The sequence below is a fragment of the Monomorium pharaonis genome, chromosome 4, assembly GCF_013373865.1.
Source record: "Monomorium pharaonis isolate MP-MQ-018 chromosome 4, ASM1337386v2, whole genome shotgun sequence".
NCBI lineage: Eukaryota > Metazoa > Arthropoda > Insecta > Hymenoptera > Formicidae > Monomorium > Monomorium pharaonis.
This window is the reverse complement of record NC_050470.1, coordinates 605,795-621,249: the sequence shown is the minus strand read 5'-3', so window position 1 is coordinate 621,249 and position 15,455 is coordinate 605,795. Positions and strand designations below refer to the sequence as shown.

The window sequence follows — 15,455 nt, the reverse complement described above, 5'->3', positions numbered from 1 at the left end:
AGCACTTGGTACGCGTATCAAATAGTAAATAACTAGTGAATGTGTTTAATCATTGGCTGATCAGATTAAATTCACTACTTGATACGCGTACCAAGTGCTCGGTGTAAACTAGAGCAGTATATGTTTTATCAGAAAGGAACCAGGGGCCCGATTCTTGAAGTCATTCGCAAGAGAAACGTATACGCAAATACTCGCTCTAACAGAAAGTTGTAAGTTTATTGGTTAAAAGCCATACAATATCCAATAAATTTCTAACTTTTCTGTAAGAACAGAATTTGCGAATACGTTTCTCTTGCGAATGAATTCAAGAATCGAGCCCCTGAGAGCGGCCACCGCGGCCTTTTTCGTGCGACTGATATTTGACTAGCATCAGCGCCAAACGTGGATGTATATAAAGTCTGTTTTACATTAATCGCAAGCAGCTAGTTGCGACTTGCGACATTCAATAGGCGCTTAGTTTCTAGTTAAAGACATTTATTGGGTATTGTAAATTGCAACTGGCGACTGCAATTAATGGCCTAGTTTACATCGTGCATTTGATACGCGTATCAAGTAGTGAATTTAAGCTGATCAGCCAATGATTAAACACATTCACTAGTTATTTACTATTTGATACGCGTATCAAATGCACGATGTAAACTAGGCCAATGTATAGTAGAACGGGCTTTACATCCACGTTTGGCGCTGATGCTAGTCAAATATTGGTCGCACGAAAAAAGCCGCGGTAGCCGCTCTTAGGTTCCTCTCTGATAAAACATTATGCTAGTTACTTGCTAGTTTGAAGAAAAATGGCGGGGACGTGAGAAAATGTGTGCTTTCCAGCAAGACACAGTGTAACACAGTGTCCACTAATGTGAGCGAGACACACTGACATGTTCTTTCTCACACTAATGGACACTGTGTTACACTGTGTCTTGCTGGAAAGCACACAATACCTACTTTTTTAATGCTCTACTCAGCTCTACTTACACTATAAAGGTGCCTTTTCACTCTGACGCTTGATGCTCATTTTCAGCGTCAAAAGACATCACGTGACTAAAAATGACGAATAGATATCTTTATTTTTAGTCACGTGATGTCTTTTGATGCTGAAAATGAGCGTCAAGCGTCAGAGTGAAAAGGCACCTTAATGATTTTTAATTCCCTTATTTTACAACTGCGTTACATAATTTCTCTTTATTGACAATAATAATATAAAATATATGTATAAAGTTGTTTTTAAATGAATTTTTTAAACAATTAAACTATATATATATATATATATATATAAATAGATAAATAGCAGGATTGGATATTAAAGTTGAAAATTAAGAATAAAGTTAAAAAGTTAATAACTTAACTTAATTTTAATTTTTACTGATTTTAACCTTAACTAAGTGTTGTTTTTGAACCATATAAACTTTAACTTATTATTAACTTTTTTTAAAAATTTTATTTGGATAGAAGAAAAAATTGTAAAATAAAAATACATTCTTGTAAAAACAATATACTTTTTTATTTTATATAATTAATATTATATAACTTAATTCACAAATAAAATATTAGTAAATATATATTTGATAATCGATTTATGTTGATAATCTGAATTAAATAAATTTTAATATGACTTTTTAATTTAATATAATTAAACAAAGCTTCTCAAAATAATCTTTAACTTGAGTTAAATTAATCTTAATATAACCTTAACTGAATTATAAGTTTTTTATTCGTGTAACTTATTTTAACTTAACCAATTAAAACTTCTTTTATTTTCTAAATTTTATAATCCATTAACTTTAACTTAATTTAGTTAAAAAATATATTGATTTACCCAACCCTGATAAATAGATAATAATTATCTCTAGAAGTTCTTTTTGTATTGTTGATATGAAATCAACTAGTATATATGTGTTGCACGAAGTAATATATATGTATATTTAAAGCAATAATGTTTCTAATTCCTTTTGTTATAATTGAGTAACATGATTTTTTTATTAACAAAATAATAAAAGTTTAACTTTTTAAATTATTTAATTTAATTATAAATATTTATTACATATTCAATTCTATTAATCGTAATGTTACAAATAGATATGAGTAAAAGAAAATTTTATTTATTTATTTCCGCAATACACCAAGCTGTTTTTTTAATCACTTAATTGTATCTTAATTTCATCTTTTCAAAAGTGTGTACTTAATAAGACTGAAAAAAAACTCGCGACTAAAACTCACGACTTCAAAAAAATTATGCTTGAAGAAAAGATTAAGTTTGAAGTTTCTCTCTTTTGATTACGTCTGTCAACAATTATAAAAAGACGGATAGAACGTATTATCCGGTATAATTTGTTCCATCGGAGTGTTCCGGAAAATATATAGTGCATAATGTGCGCAAATCACATACGAAAAATTGAATCGCATAAATATCATTAGGCGCAACTTGGTTTTATGTATGTATGTACATACATACACGTCGCCTATGATCAATCAGACGATAATTAAACTCATTCCTATAATCGATCGATCAAATTGTTGAAACTTAATGCTATCGATTCGCATCGACCGCTGAATTTCGTAGAATGCTCGTCTCGTTAATTTCGAAATCAATATTAAGTTTCGAAAAAAAAGAAAAGAATGACAGAAAATGTTCCTTTTCTACATGGTTTTATTTTTTTTTTTCTTCTGAAAAATGAGTTTTGTGCGAGAAAATACATACATATTCAATTATGTTGAAACTCCGAAGGAACCAACTGTTCTCCGAATTTATCATCGAAGAGACATAAGACAAGTATACTTTATATACCGATTGCAAACACGCCTGCGTGATACAATCAGCACTATAACGTACCATAAAATATGGATATGATTGCGTCAATATAACGAAGCTTGTTATGATTAAGAATCTTAAATCATAAGAACATTGAAAACAATTTATCTGTTCTACTACATATAATTTCGAATCAATTTTTCTTTCTAATAAAACTCCATAGTCTATGTGAAAGTCAAAACTCTTTTGTGTTTAAATCAGTAAACTTCATGTAAACTTGTGTGAACAACATTCAAATTTAAAGTTAAATTTTATCGAGATGCATTCAATACAATAAGCTTTTTAAGCAATTAGGAGTTAGCAATTCTGTAATTAAAATTTAAAGTAACTATGAACTGGGGAGAAGACGGCAAAAAATTCAACCGAAACGTTTGTACAGTATTATATATATTGTTTTATTATAAAATTGTTGCACATTACTTATAGCACCAACTCCTAATTGTCAGAAAATTTTATTTTATTGATTTAATCTTTAGTAGAATGTTAGAGAATTATTGATTTTTATATCGAGATATCTAATAATCAACTCAAGTGTAGATGTGATACTATTTTTAAATTTTCCTTAAAAAAGCAATGGTGTCACTTTGAACTTTGGTGCAGTTTTGTAATGCCATTGCTTTTTTGTGAAAATAAAAGATGTTAAGGTATTTATTATAAAATATAATTATAAATAAAGTAAAATAAACTACATAATTTAAAAATGTTATATAAAAGACCAATTTTTTGAACTATTCACTCTGAGAGAGCTCTCTACGTGAGCTGCATTTATTAACTTCTGAATCACGCGAATTTATTGCCAATTATAGATACATAAAAACAAAAGAAGCGTATTTTTAAAACGTTTTATAATTTATATAAGCGTAATTTTAACACATATATTGATTCATTCTCCAAAATAATATACAGTCAGAATTATCCCTGCTGCCAAAATTTTACTCTACAAGCACAGTTTAAGTTTAAAGCTATTCACATATTTCTTCAAGTTGTCTTACTAATCTTCTAACGCGAGAAAAAAACATGATCAATCAAAAATCAAATTCATACATTGCCGATTTGCTAATCGTTCCGAAATTATCCAGACTCAAATCTCAGCTAAGGAAATGTTATCCTTCATGAAGATTCATGCGGAATAAATCACACACGAGTCACACAAGTTTAAAAAATGCGAGAATGAAAATACAGAATTATAAATAAATAACACCTTCATCCTAAAATCATTGTTTCCGCAATGGATTGAAAAATAAAGAAAAAAAGATTTACACGCGACATTCGGCACACCTGATACGCATTAGTATAGCATCATATAATGCGAATTCGCGTACAATAAAAATTATATAAATTAATCCTACGTGTAATCTATGCACATGGCGGTCTGTTGCTCACAAACAGAGAGAAATCTTCATTCGAAATGACGAGAAAAGAGCGACGAAGCGATCTTCAGATTAACCGATCTCGAAGAACGGACTTGACTCAATCTTAAATTATTAAATAAATACTAATATTGATATTTGGTCGTGGAATATTCGTCAAATGCCAGGTATTAAATTTAACAGAGCCTCCGAGCTACGGCCACGTCAGCTTTACTGCCATCATTGGCTGCATTCAGCAGAAAAAGCAGCTTTGTAACTGTTGTAAAATTCATCAACACGATTGGTTCCTTGCCCTTAGTCCCTGTCGGATCTAAATGCATAAATACCAATAATATAAAAGAATTTTACAACAGTTACAAAACTGCTTTTTCTGTTAAACGCAGCCATTATTCTTAGCTACATATATGTATATACGATTCTATTGTTTTTCTTGATATTTTATTTGCTTTAATAAAAAAATGCATCATCTCAAACAATGCAATCTGACTTAACATTCAACTTGCAAATACGTGATGTAGAATTCAAAGAAACGAACTTGGAATTAGGCAATTCAAAAGATACCGAAAAATTAATAAAGAGAAACAACGAAACATGTGCAAATTTAATCCGCCTGAAGTGGCAGTATACTTTCAAGCAATGTGTGCGTGCGTGCGTGCGTGCGTGCGTGCGCGCGCGCGCGTGCGTTTTCCAATAAGCGACACAGAGGACACAATGTAACACAGTGAATCATTTCATCCTTGTTGTTTGTCAATGTTAAACAACGATGAAATGATCCACTGTGTTACACTGTGTCCTTCCGTGTCGCTTGTTGGAAAACGGCCTACACACACGCGCACACACGCACGCACGCACACACGCACGCACGCACGCACGCACACACACACGCGCGCGCGCGCGCACACACGCTACAAATACAATATAATGTTTTCTTTCATGGTTTTGCATGGCCTAATAAAGCTAAATGAAAACAATCCTTATTTCTATTAAACGAGTATCTAAGTTATGACAAAATATCCGATTGTTACTAAAATTAAAACTTTGCACCTATATAACAAACTATATATCTTACAGACGTTGCAACTTCCGAAGAATTGGCAGGAACAAACTCGCATTGCATAATTTCTCTGATCTCGCACAATTTGCGTGAAAAATTATTGCTGATGAACTGCGTACTTAAATCGCGCATTTAGCGCCAAATAAGGTTGATCCTGGTTCTAATCCAAAAGGGGAATATCATAAATGAGGATCCGAACAACCATATACAGCGATGATATACAGATAGTGACAGCACAATAAAATTTGATTTAGTACTAATATTATAAATTAAGTACCAATGAGTGCGCTGAAATCAGCGGCGGTGCTTCTGGCGAGAGTTACGCGCGAATTATTTTGACTAAAACATCGACAGCTTCGATTAGCTAACTCTCACAAATTAATATTTTCATTTAATGTGTATTATAAACGAAAAAAGATAATGTAATAAATAATTTGTATATATTAAAAACTGATTTATGCAATGTTTTCTTTAAATTTACATACTTTTTAAAAACATGAATCCATATATGTAAATTTCTTATATCTTCTTTTATTTATCAATTATTATTCTACAAGGATTTAACCGATAAAATGGCATTTTTTAATTGGAGATGCTTAAACTAGCTTCATTGAAAACAGTATGACTGTGGCTGCTGTTGTAGACTATCTGCAGTATTCTTGTGAAAAATATGTTAACGAAGAAAATATTGCATAAACCGGGATCAATCGATGCTGCCGGAACTAAACGACGAACAAGCTATTTTTGCTTGTCGAACAAAACTGTTGATAGTTCCAGACTGATTTTTTGTGGCGTTCAAACATTGAAGCGCGTTTCCGAGCCATCAGCGAGCATTAAGGTGACTGTGCGATTGTTGATCCAAATCAGCCGAGCCAAACGCATAGGGTTCAATCGGGCCACGTCGTTGATGGGCGCAGTACTGTACGATTTGACGCAGCGAGTCTGTGAGTTGCCCAGGCCAAACATACCGCTACTGGTTTGCTGACAAATAATCGATGTGTTATATTTAAGATAGTAGATAAAGTAGAGCACATCTTATTAAAATCTTTATATCTAAATCTATAAATGTTAACAAGAGCAATATAAGCGTAAATATTGGCAATAAGAATAAGACATTGTGATATTTTTTACGCTTACCTGCCAAAAACATAGTTTATTCTCGGAACAAGAATAACTAACAAGGAACTTCCCTTCCGGTGAAAAGGCCAACGCGGTAACCGGCGCTGAGTGAGCTGGAACGGTTTGACATTTGACATTACCTCGTAATTCGTATAATGCTAGTTGACCGCCGCGACCGCCAACCGCTATCCTGCGCGTTGCTGGACAATGACTGACCTGTAAATAAAAAAATTTTGAATAAATAAATTGTAATCTGTATTATGTACAATATAAACTAAAACTTTGAAAATGATAAAAGATTGTTTTATACAATTTCGATAAACGACACAAATTTAAATATGTAATTACGTTATTTTAAAAGATTAAATCACAATCCTTAAACAGTAATAAGTCAATAAAAAAATACTAATTGTGTGTATATCTGTGTGTGTGTGTGTGTGTACATGTAAGAAACTTACTTGATTAAATCTACACACTGCCGGAAATACTTCGTTCAAAGGCTTCATTTTCAAATGACCTGGATCAAGGCAATGTAGAATAATGTCCATGACCTATGACATAAATACATGCAAATTAATAAAAAAATACACATTGTTGTAAATTTATAAAGCATGTCATATTAACGTATTTCTTTTTCATTATAATTAGTTTGTTCTTAATAAAAAAAACTAGATTAATACCTCTACAAGAAGATCGCTCATCTCACTCTGCATCTTGTCAATTAGTTGTTCAACGATTCTGAGGATCTCTGGCTTTGCCCTAGTTAAAACACTTGCACCCAGATTGACATTCAAAGTCTGAGCATTCTGTTGAAGAGTGTTAAATCTGGCTACTTCGCGAGCCATCGTGGTGATAAAGGCGGCTGGCCTAGCGGTAGCAATTAGTGTTAAAGCGTGACGTGCCGTGCGACAAGTGTCGGCTTGCGGGGTGAGAGGAAGGCCGTATGTCAGACTCGGCACTAACTTATCCGCATCGCAGCACATTTCCAATAAGCCTAATAATACCTATGATTAAAAAACAGAGTTAAAAATAACAATTTTATCCATAATTATACAACAAAATTATAAAAGATTCTATACAAAAGATATTAATAAATTCTTTTATACAATAATATTTATATTTAATTTAGTCTATTCAATAATAGTAATGTTTTATTATCTTGTCAAAATTTATTTAAATAATACTACAAAATAATAATGTAAATCTGAAAAGACTAAAATGACGCAATAAAGTATCCCAATAAATATTTCAAAAAATTATTTACCTTGGATACATCAAGATAGGGTTCCCACACAGTAAATCCCCTGCCAATAAGATCAATCGCTGCTCTTCGTAATGCCGTGTGTAACGGTAACTTGGGAGAATGAGGCGCGTGCAATAAATGAGTGAGTGCCAAGCTAGTATGCCTGGCAAGATTATTATTTCCTATGCCAAAGCCTTCCACGATCGAACTTTTCCGTCTTTGCTCGTTATCCCTTCTTTGGTTCGTAGTAGTTACATCTTGACCAAATTCAGCCCCTATCACGCCCAACAACACTACCGCCGTAGTTTGCTTTCGCTTCAATTCCGCTACGCTCGATGGCTTCCTGGCTATACTTAACTCTATCAAGAAAGATTACAATTAAATTATTTTACATTTATTATGCAATATATATATCGCATAATAAATGTAAATCAAAACAAGTAATATATATGTATATGTCTGATTAATTTTTCTTACTTGTTTAGAAGAAAACTTTCTCTAATAGTTCTCACCTTCAGCTAATTCCTCTTCTTCATCTTCTTCTTCTGGTTGTGATTCGGATGGTGGCACCGGACTTCCGGCAGCCGGCGAAGTTTGACTTTGTGGTTGCGGTGCGATTGGCTCCTGAGTACTATACATCGGCAAATATTGCGACCAGTTATCGACAAGCGCTTTACGACCCTTTGAGCCCATCCTGCCAAGTTCGGCAAGCAGCAAAGCTTGAGCTGCTTCTCGAATCTGAAACAGCATCGAATAATCTTATGTTATTTTCAAAAATAAGGCAAGCAATAATTACTCAATTTTTAATAACTTGAAAATAATTTAAATGTTATGCCAATGATTACTTATAAATAAAACTAACAATATCTTCAATGTGATTTAACAACAAACCTCTACACACTGATGTTGCCACCTTCGTGCCATCATTTCTACTTGAGGTCGCTTAAAGGTCTTAGCACCACCTTGTGCCGCAACTTTATCAGGTAGTAATACACAATGCAAAGTGGCTAGAAGGGACCAACCTTGCTTTATCTGCGCTTGTTGTACCGTGTACATTTCCTCATTTTCCTCTTCTGTCTTGTTCCAGTTTACTGCACCTCTATTGCCTGGCCTATATATTGATAGTAAATTTACTTTCAAAACTATATTTTCATATTAATATGTTATATCTCGAGACTGTATACGTTTCCTTTATAATATAATTTTATGTGTAACTTTCTTTTAAATGCTACATAACTATATTAGAATAATAATACAATAATTTTCAAAACTAATATTATTTATTATTGTGTAATTTAATTATTTTATATTAAGTTAATTCACCTATGCATTTTGCGATTTCGTTCTTGTTCAGGTACAAACGTGGCATTGTTCATTGACATTAAAGTATTCGATAACGCGACTACTGCCAGTAAATGATTACTCGTTAATGTTGTTGATAATTCCCAATGTGCTCTCGCTGTGAATGCTCTAGTGAGTCTCTCTTGTCTAACTAGTTCAGCAGGTAAGCGTTGCTCCAATTGAGTCGTAGGTTCACCGACCGGTTCAAGCTGTGTCTGCCAAGTTGGCAATAACAATGACATGTAACCTGCAATGTATATGACTTCTTTCTATATTTTGTATTAAAATATTGTAATAAAAATTAATACTATTCTTTATTTTAAATATAAAAAATTATTTGTACATGTAATGTAAATAAATCTTCAACTTAAAAAAATCTCTTGTAAATGTTTTAAATTATGATTATATGTAAATTGTAATAGATGGTTTTAAATAACACATATATATTATAATTTCAAGTGTCAACATACCTCCCTTGGATAGTACACCGAATGAAACAGGAACCATAGGCCGTAGTAAACCCAACTTTCCCTCGCAAACTCTATCTAAGTCTGGATCCATGCCCCAAGCATGCAAAAGGCTCAAAAGCAACTGTGCTACTTCCATTGTCGCGTTTGGCTCGCTGAACGCACCGTTTCGTTTCAAACTATTCTTCGCCGCATCGCTGTTATTCCAACTGTCACCTGCAAAAAGTTGAATAAATATAAACATTGCAATAATTTTTTTAATAATACTCAAAACAACAGGGACAGCTATGATGTAATCAGGGTTGGGTAGTAACTAATTAAAAAGTTAAAAGTTAATAATAAAGTTAAAAAGTTAATAACTTTTAATTTAATTTAGTTAACCTTAAATAATTTAATTTTTAACTTTAACTAGTTATTGTTGAAATGTATAAACTTTAACTTATTAACTTTTTTCCTAAATTAAAAATTTTATTTGAGTAAAAGAAAAAAATTATAAAATAAAAATACATTCCTGCATGAAAACAATATTTTTTTTGTTGTTTCATATAATTATTATAACTTAATTTACAAATAAAATATTAAATATATTTGATGATTGATACTGTAATTATGTTGGTAATCTGAATTAAATCAATTATATGGCTTTTTAATTTAATATAAATAAAGCTTCTCAAAATTTACTTTTACTTTTACTTGAGTTAAATTAATCTTAATGTAACTTTAACTGAGTTAGTGTTTTATTTATGTAACTTTTAACTTAACTGAATTAATTTTATAATCCATTAACTTTAATTTAATTTAGTTAAAAAAATATATTAACTTACCCAACCCTGGATGTAATCATGTAATGCAACTGAAAAACATTAGAATAAACTTTCAACAAAAGAATAAATACATAAACGTAATAATAAAAATCCATCCATAAAACCACTAATAAAAATTCACTAGTATTGAACAGCACATTATTTTGAATTAAGAAACACACACACACATACACACGTATTCGGCACGTTAAGCGACTGAAACGCTCTCTTAAGCGGACAAAGCTAGAAACTCTGAGAGGTACCCAAGTAATTGTTCAAATCGTTTTGGAGTTAAAGGAAATAATTATCATTTGCAATTATGGCTAAAAAAGTCGTAAGAAAAAAAAAGAAACGTTGTACTTAGTGTGTCCTTCTGCACTTCCAAGAATACCGAAAAACATGTTTACCACAGATGCCCGAATCATGAAGAAATTAGAAAAGATTACGCAGTACATCAAATAATTTGCATTTAGCACATTTTCTTCTTTCACATAACACCTTACCCTATCACCCACGTATTTTACTAATTCACTACTTGATAATAAAAACGTCATTTTTGCAAATACTCATTGATATTTGTGTATGTGCGCTTTCATTCGAAGTTTGAACAACTACTTGGGTACCTCTCAAAGTTTCTAGCTTTATGTGCTTAAGAGGGCATTTCAGTTGCTTAAAGGGATCCTGGAGTGCCTTTGAAATTTGATCGAGGTCGATAATGTAGAGCATTTATGCACATCATTAATGAGACTATATGTATTTCTTGTACAGATTTAGAAATTCTTTTCCACAATTAAAGTACACATATTAATATCAATCTTATTCCTGAGTTTTTTCTAGGGGGAGGGGGAGGCGACGTAATTATTTTATACATATAAACTGTAGATTTTTCGTATAAAGCAAATATTGTCGTTAGGTGACTAATAAATAACAATTTTTTTTTATTTATCAGAACAAATCGTACATCGCCCCTTCATTTTTTGTGCGTACTTTAATTCTGTAAGGATTTTGCATTCTGTTATTCCAATTCGAAAATCCAAGTTCCCCCAAAAATGTCGGTAACTCTGTCACTACCGGATCCGCTTAACATGCCAAAGAATAACAATTGGTTTGTTCTTTTTCGCTGCACTGCTACACTGGTGCAATAAGTTAGAATGAGAAAAACATATTTGTCTCACTTTAATTTATTGCACCAGTGTATAATCCAGTTGAAAAGAACGAAAAATCCTAATAATTAATATATATATATATATATGATTCTCGAACGAGCAAATTACAAACATAATCAATTACTAAATAAAAAAAGCAAATGATAATTCAATGATGACAATAAATGTTGTTAAAAGGTTGTCACAAGCGTGCAAATTGATAGAATTAAAGCAATCTTAGTAATAATAATATCCATCTCCTTGTTACTCCCTTGAAACCTAATAAAATTGTTAAGAATATAAAGTAAACGGAGAGAATAAGAGTGCTTTAAAAAAACTGACGACAATTTTTTCTATGTATTGATACACCAGGGGGTCTATTACAGTTCTTAGGTGAGATCACTCACTGTGAAAATGTGAAAAGTGAGCTACAGTGATTGGTGTATATTGTTAGTTCTAAAAGTATACACCAATCAGTGGAGAGAGTGCTGGAAATGTGAAAAGTGAGTGAACTCACCTAAGAACCGTAATAGACCCCCAGAATCATAGTGTGAGTGGGTAACTAAAAACTTTTCAAAATAAATTCGTGCGAGACATTGTTGGAACCATAAATTATAAAAGAAACTTATCGTTGTCAAATATATATTATCTAACCTTTGCCGTCAAATGTGGACGGCTTGAGGCCGACGCTTTCTGCTTTGGCCTGTAACTTAGTATGTACATTCTCTGCACCCTCCTTCATCTTAGCCAATATACCTACAGAAAGAAATATGTCGTAGCACTTTAGGTAGCACAATAATCGAAAAGAAAGCATATATCACAGATGACTGAACTGAACAAGTCTATAGAAAAACACTAACATTATTGCAACCTATTAGAAAATAGAGAAATAAATAATCTTTCATACATTCGAAGCAATCACGTTAAAAAAAATGTGTGCGTGTGTGTGAAAATTCATAGTTATAAACCTTTAAGATTCAATTTCCTTTTTCTTAACTTAATGTGCCAGATCCAAGATAGATATGCAGCATGTATAACATTGGGCCTTCTCTCAGCCTCTTTCACTGGTTTTACTACACTACTATTACGTAGATTGTGTATGTGTATGTGTCGTATATATGTAGATGGGTCAGTATGGATGAGTGTATGTGTATATGTTTATGTGTAGGTGTTTGTCTGCATTGTAATGAGCTCGGGTCCGCGTAGGTTCGCTATGCTCAAATGACGGTGCGGTACGGTTTTAAGATTCAATATGACAAAAAAGGGTTAGGATATGAATGAAAAAATTGATGTAAGGTTAGAATATATAATTGTTTAATAAAAAAAACTAATAAGCATAAAAAAAATAAAATCCTATATAACGAACATTTTGCAAATAAAATATAAAATATATGCCAAACAATTTCTTTCAATTTAAGGCTATTCTACAATTGCGTAAGCGTAAGGTTGTAGGAGTAGGAGTAGTAGTAGTCATAAATGTTTTACAACGGATCAATCTACAATAGAGTAAAGATACGTTGTAAACTTGATTACAGCAACTGATCAGAGTGCAGTAAATTATGGCGGTGTGCGGCATATGTGCGGATGACGTGAACAGCACTCTGATTGGTTGGCTCTTACGTTCACATCTGTTGTAGTCGTGAAAGATGAAATTCAACCATCTTCCACAACACGCTCTACAACCGAAAGTACCGCTTTACAACGACGCCTTACAACACTCTTACAACCACTTACGACCACACTTACGCAATTGTAGAATAGCCTTTAGGCAATCACAAATCAAATTAAGATTTGACAAAGAAGGACAACAATATCATGTGTTATTTTACATGTATCAATTAATAAAACATGTAAATAAATCGTATTATTAAAATATTTTTAGAAATTCTGTAAAAAGGTTTACAAGAAAATATTGATATTTTCTTGTAAAGTTTGTAATGTTCTTGTAAAGTTTGAACATTAATATATAGGCATTTTGTGATGCAAAAAATTGGCAATTTTGCGAAAAATAAAAAATATATAAACAGAATTGCGAAACAAGTAACAATAATAAAACACGATACCATGACGATCTTTCTCCTTCAATATTCGCTCAACATCCCCCGCCTTATCCTTGACGCGACCGAAAAAGTCTACAAAGGGATACATAGAGATAGCTTCACTATTTATTTTTAGATGGATAAAACTGCGAAAAGAACCGTGTACTTACTTAATAGTCATTTGAAAATATAACATATATTTATCATAATTTTTTATATAATTTGAAATAACATAAAGAGATCCTTACCAACAATTTTCTTATGCGCATCAGGACTGGCGGATTGAGTGAGTGCTGCAACTTTCTGATATTCGGCAGCGGAGATAAGTCCTTGTGCTTCCAAGGAACCAGGCGACATGGCACCATACTCGTCGCTGAGCAATTGTACTGTGGTAAAAAAAAATAAATTATTATCATTATTTATGCCATAACACAGGTTATTATACAATGCAAAATAAATAGAAGAATTACAGATAAATAAAAATTCAGTTTTTTAAAAAGAACTATTATAGTATGATGTATAAAGTATAAAGAAATCCCATACCTATCAGTGCTTCTATGTCAAAGAATAAAATATGACTTTCTGGATCTTTTGGGTTACTTCTGAATCCTTGGATCATCAGCGGCGAACCTTTGGCTTTTATCTGATTCCCGTGGTCGGGACCATGTCCACCGTGGAGCTGTTGCAATTGATGCAGCCCTCTTTGCGTCGCGTGTCTAATCGCCGACAAGTTTCGATGACGCAAACCCCTGAGAAGTAAAAATTGGATAGACTGTAACGGAGAATGTTTCCCCGAATGATTTATTTCATACAAGAACACGCGAGATTCTCACCATCTATGCTGCAAAATTTCATTTACCTAAAAAAATGTACAGCAGGATTAGCTAGTCCTAGCTCACCGCCGGTAGCGGATCCGCCAGCTGCCGCTATAGTGTTTTCATCACAAGCATAGAGCACCTCTTCCGCGATAATGCCTAAAAAAAGAACAATTCGCTATTTTCACGTTTCTCATACACACACACACACACGCGCGCGCGCGCGCGCGCACCAATTTCACACACAATTAAAAAATGTAATAACATAAAACAGAGAGCACAATAAATAATATCCAAAGCTTCAAAGCTCTGAAAAAGGAAAATCTGGCAAAATCTTAAGAATTAAAAGATAAAAAAAATACAAATAACACTCAAGAGACTGAAATTGGAGCAAACAAACCATGAAGTACGCGATCCAAGTGACCAGTTTCCATTTGCCAGACGTATACGGCACCGTCTGAACATCCGACTATCATGAAATCATCTAGCGGTCTCCATTTGATAGTTACAACTGGGAAAAGATGTCGCGAAGCAAGCACGACGCATTTCCTTTCCGCTAATGAGAGTAGGGTAACACTGTGATCCGATGCAACGCTACAAACGCATTTCTGTATCCTAGGCTGCAAATAAAAATATACAACTAAATACAAATATGTAACTCTTTATATATTAAACTTCAATCGATTTTTAGCTAATCAATCCATATTTTTGTGAAAAAAGGCAGTAGGTAAAGTGGTTAAAATTATCGACATTGAAAATTTTTTTTTATAAAAATAGTCATACACTGCAATTATCGGGGGGCACCATCAGTTGCGTAATTTCACCAGCATGAACGCAAAATCGATGAATCAATGTGCCGGCATATAAATCCCAGAGGCAGACAGCAAAGTCCACAGAACCAGATACGAGATGGGTGCGATCGTAACGAGAGGCTGCGCCATGAGGATAAAGCAGACAATTTACTCGTCCCGAGTGGCCCAATAAAACTTGATGTGGTGGCCAATCTAAAAAATGTATATTAGAAAAGAATAATTAAGAATTTAAATCGTAAAAAAATTTTTAATTTTATTAAATTTCAAAGTGAGTTGTAGTGTGTAGTTTTAAAACATTTTAAATCATTTTGTTTCGGATTTTTTAAATAGTTGTGTAATTCGTGTCAAGTTGTTATTAATCCAATATTATTTCGCAAGCATAACTCAGAGAGAGTTTGCTTCTCATATCATTATCAGCAATAAATAATAATCAAGTACAGATAA

The 15,455-nt window shown here is 32.7% G+C and overlaps 1 protein-coding gene across 15 annotated transcripts in view; it reads right to left on the bottom strand.

Annotated features, from left to right (window-relative positions):
* Positions 1-2,071: 2,071 nt before the first annotated feature.
* Positions 2,072-15,455, bottom strand: part of LOC105839426 (WD repeat-containing protein 7) — a 22,013-nt gene continuing 8,629 nt past the window's right edge. For 8 of the 15 annotated variants that reach the window (XM_012685723.3, XM_012685728.3, XM_012685732.3 and 5 more), the window contains 16 exons: positions 14,983-15,203; positions 14,600-14,819; positions 14,244-14,358; positions 13,928-14,133; positions 13,633-13,770; positions 13,409-13,477; positions 12,000-12,101; positions 9,401-9,613; positions 8,913-9,177; positions 8,481-8,700; positions 8,102-8,327; positions 7,611-7,948; positions 7,027-7,350; positions 6,805-6,897; positions 6,365-6,562; positions 2,072-6,208 (listed from right to left, as the gene is read on the bottom strand). In XM_012685723.3, coding sequence (XP_012541177.1) covers positions 6,023-6,208; positions 6,365-6,562; positions 6,805-6,897; positions 7,027-7,350; positions 7,611-7,948; positions 8,102-8,327; positions 8,481-8,700; positions 8,913-9,177; positions 9,401-9,613; positions 12,000-12,101; positions 13,409-13,477; positions 13,633-13,770; positions 13,928-14,133; positions 14,244-14,358; positions 14,600-14,819; positions 14,983-15,203 — 3,134 coding nt within the window. In that variant the 3' untranslated portion in view covers positions 2,072-6,022. The remainder of the gene's footprint in view (positions 6,209-6,364; positions 6,563-6,804; positions 6,898-7,026; positions 7,351-7,610; positions 7,949-8,101; positions 8,328-8,480; positions 8,701-8,912; positions 9,178-9,400; positions 9,614-11,999; positions 12,102-13,408; positions 13,478-13,632; positions 13,771-13,927; positions 14,134-14,243; positions 14,359-14,599; positions 14,820-14,982; positions 15,204-15,455) is intronic. The other 7 variants (XM_012685724.3, XM_036285742.1, XM_012685725.3 and 4 more) reach the window with 4 other exon arrangements.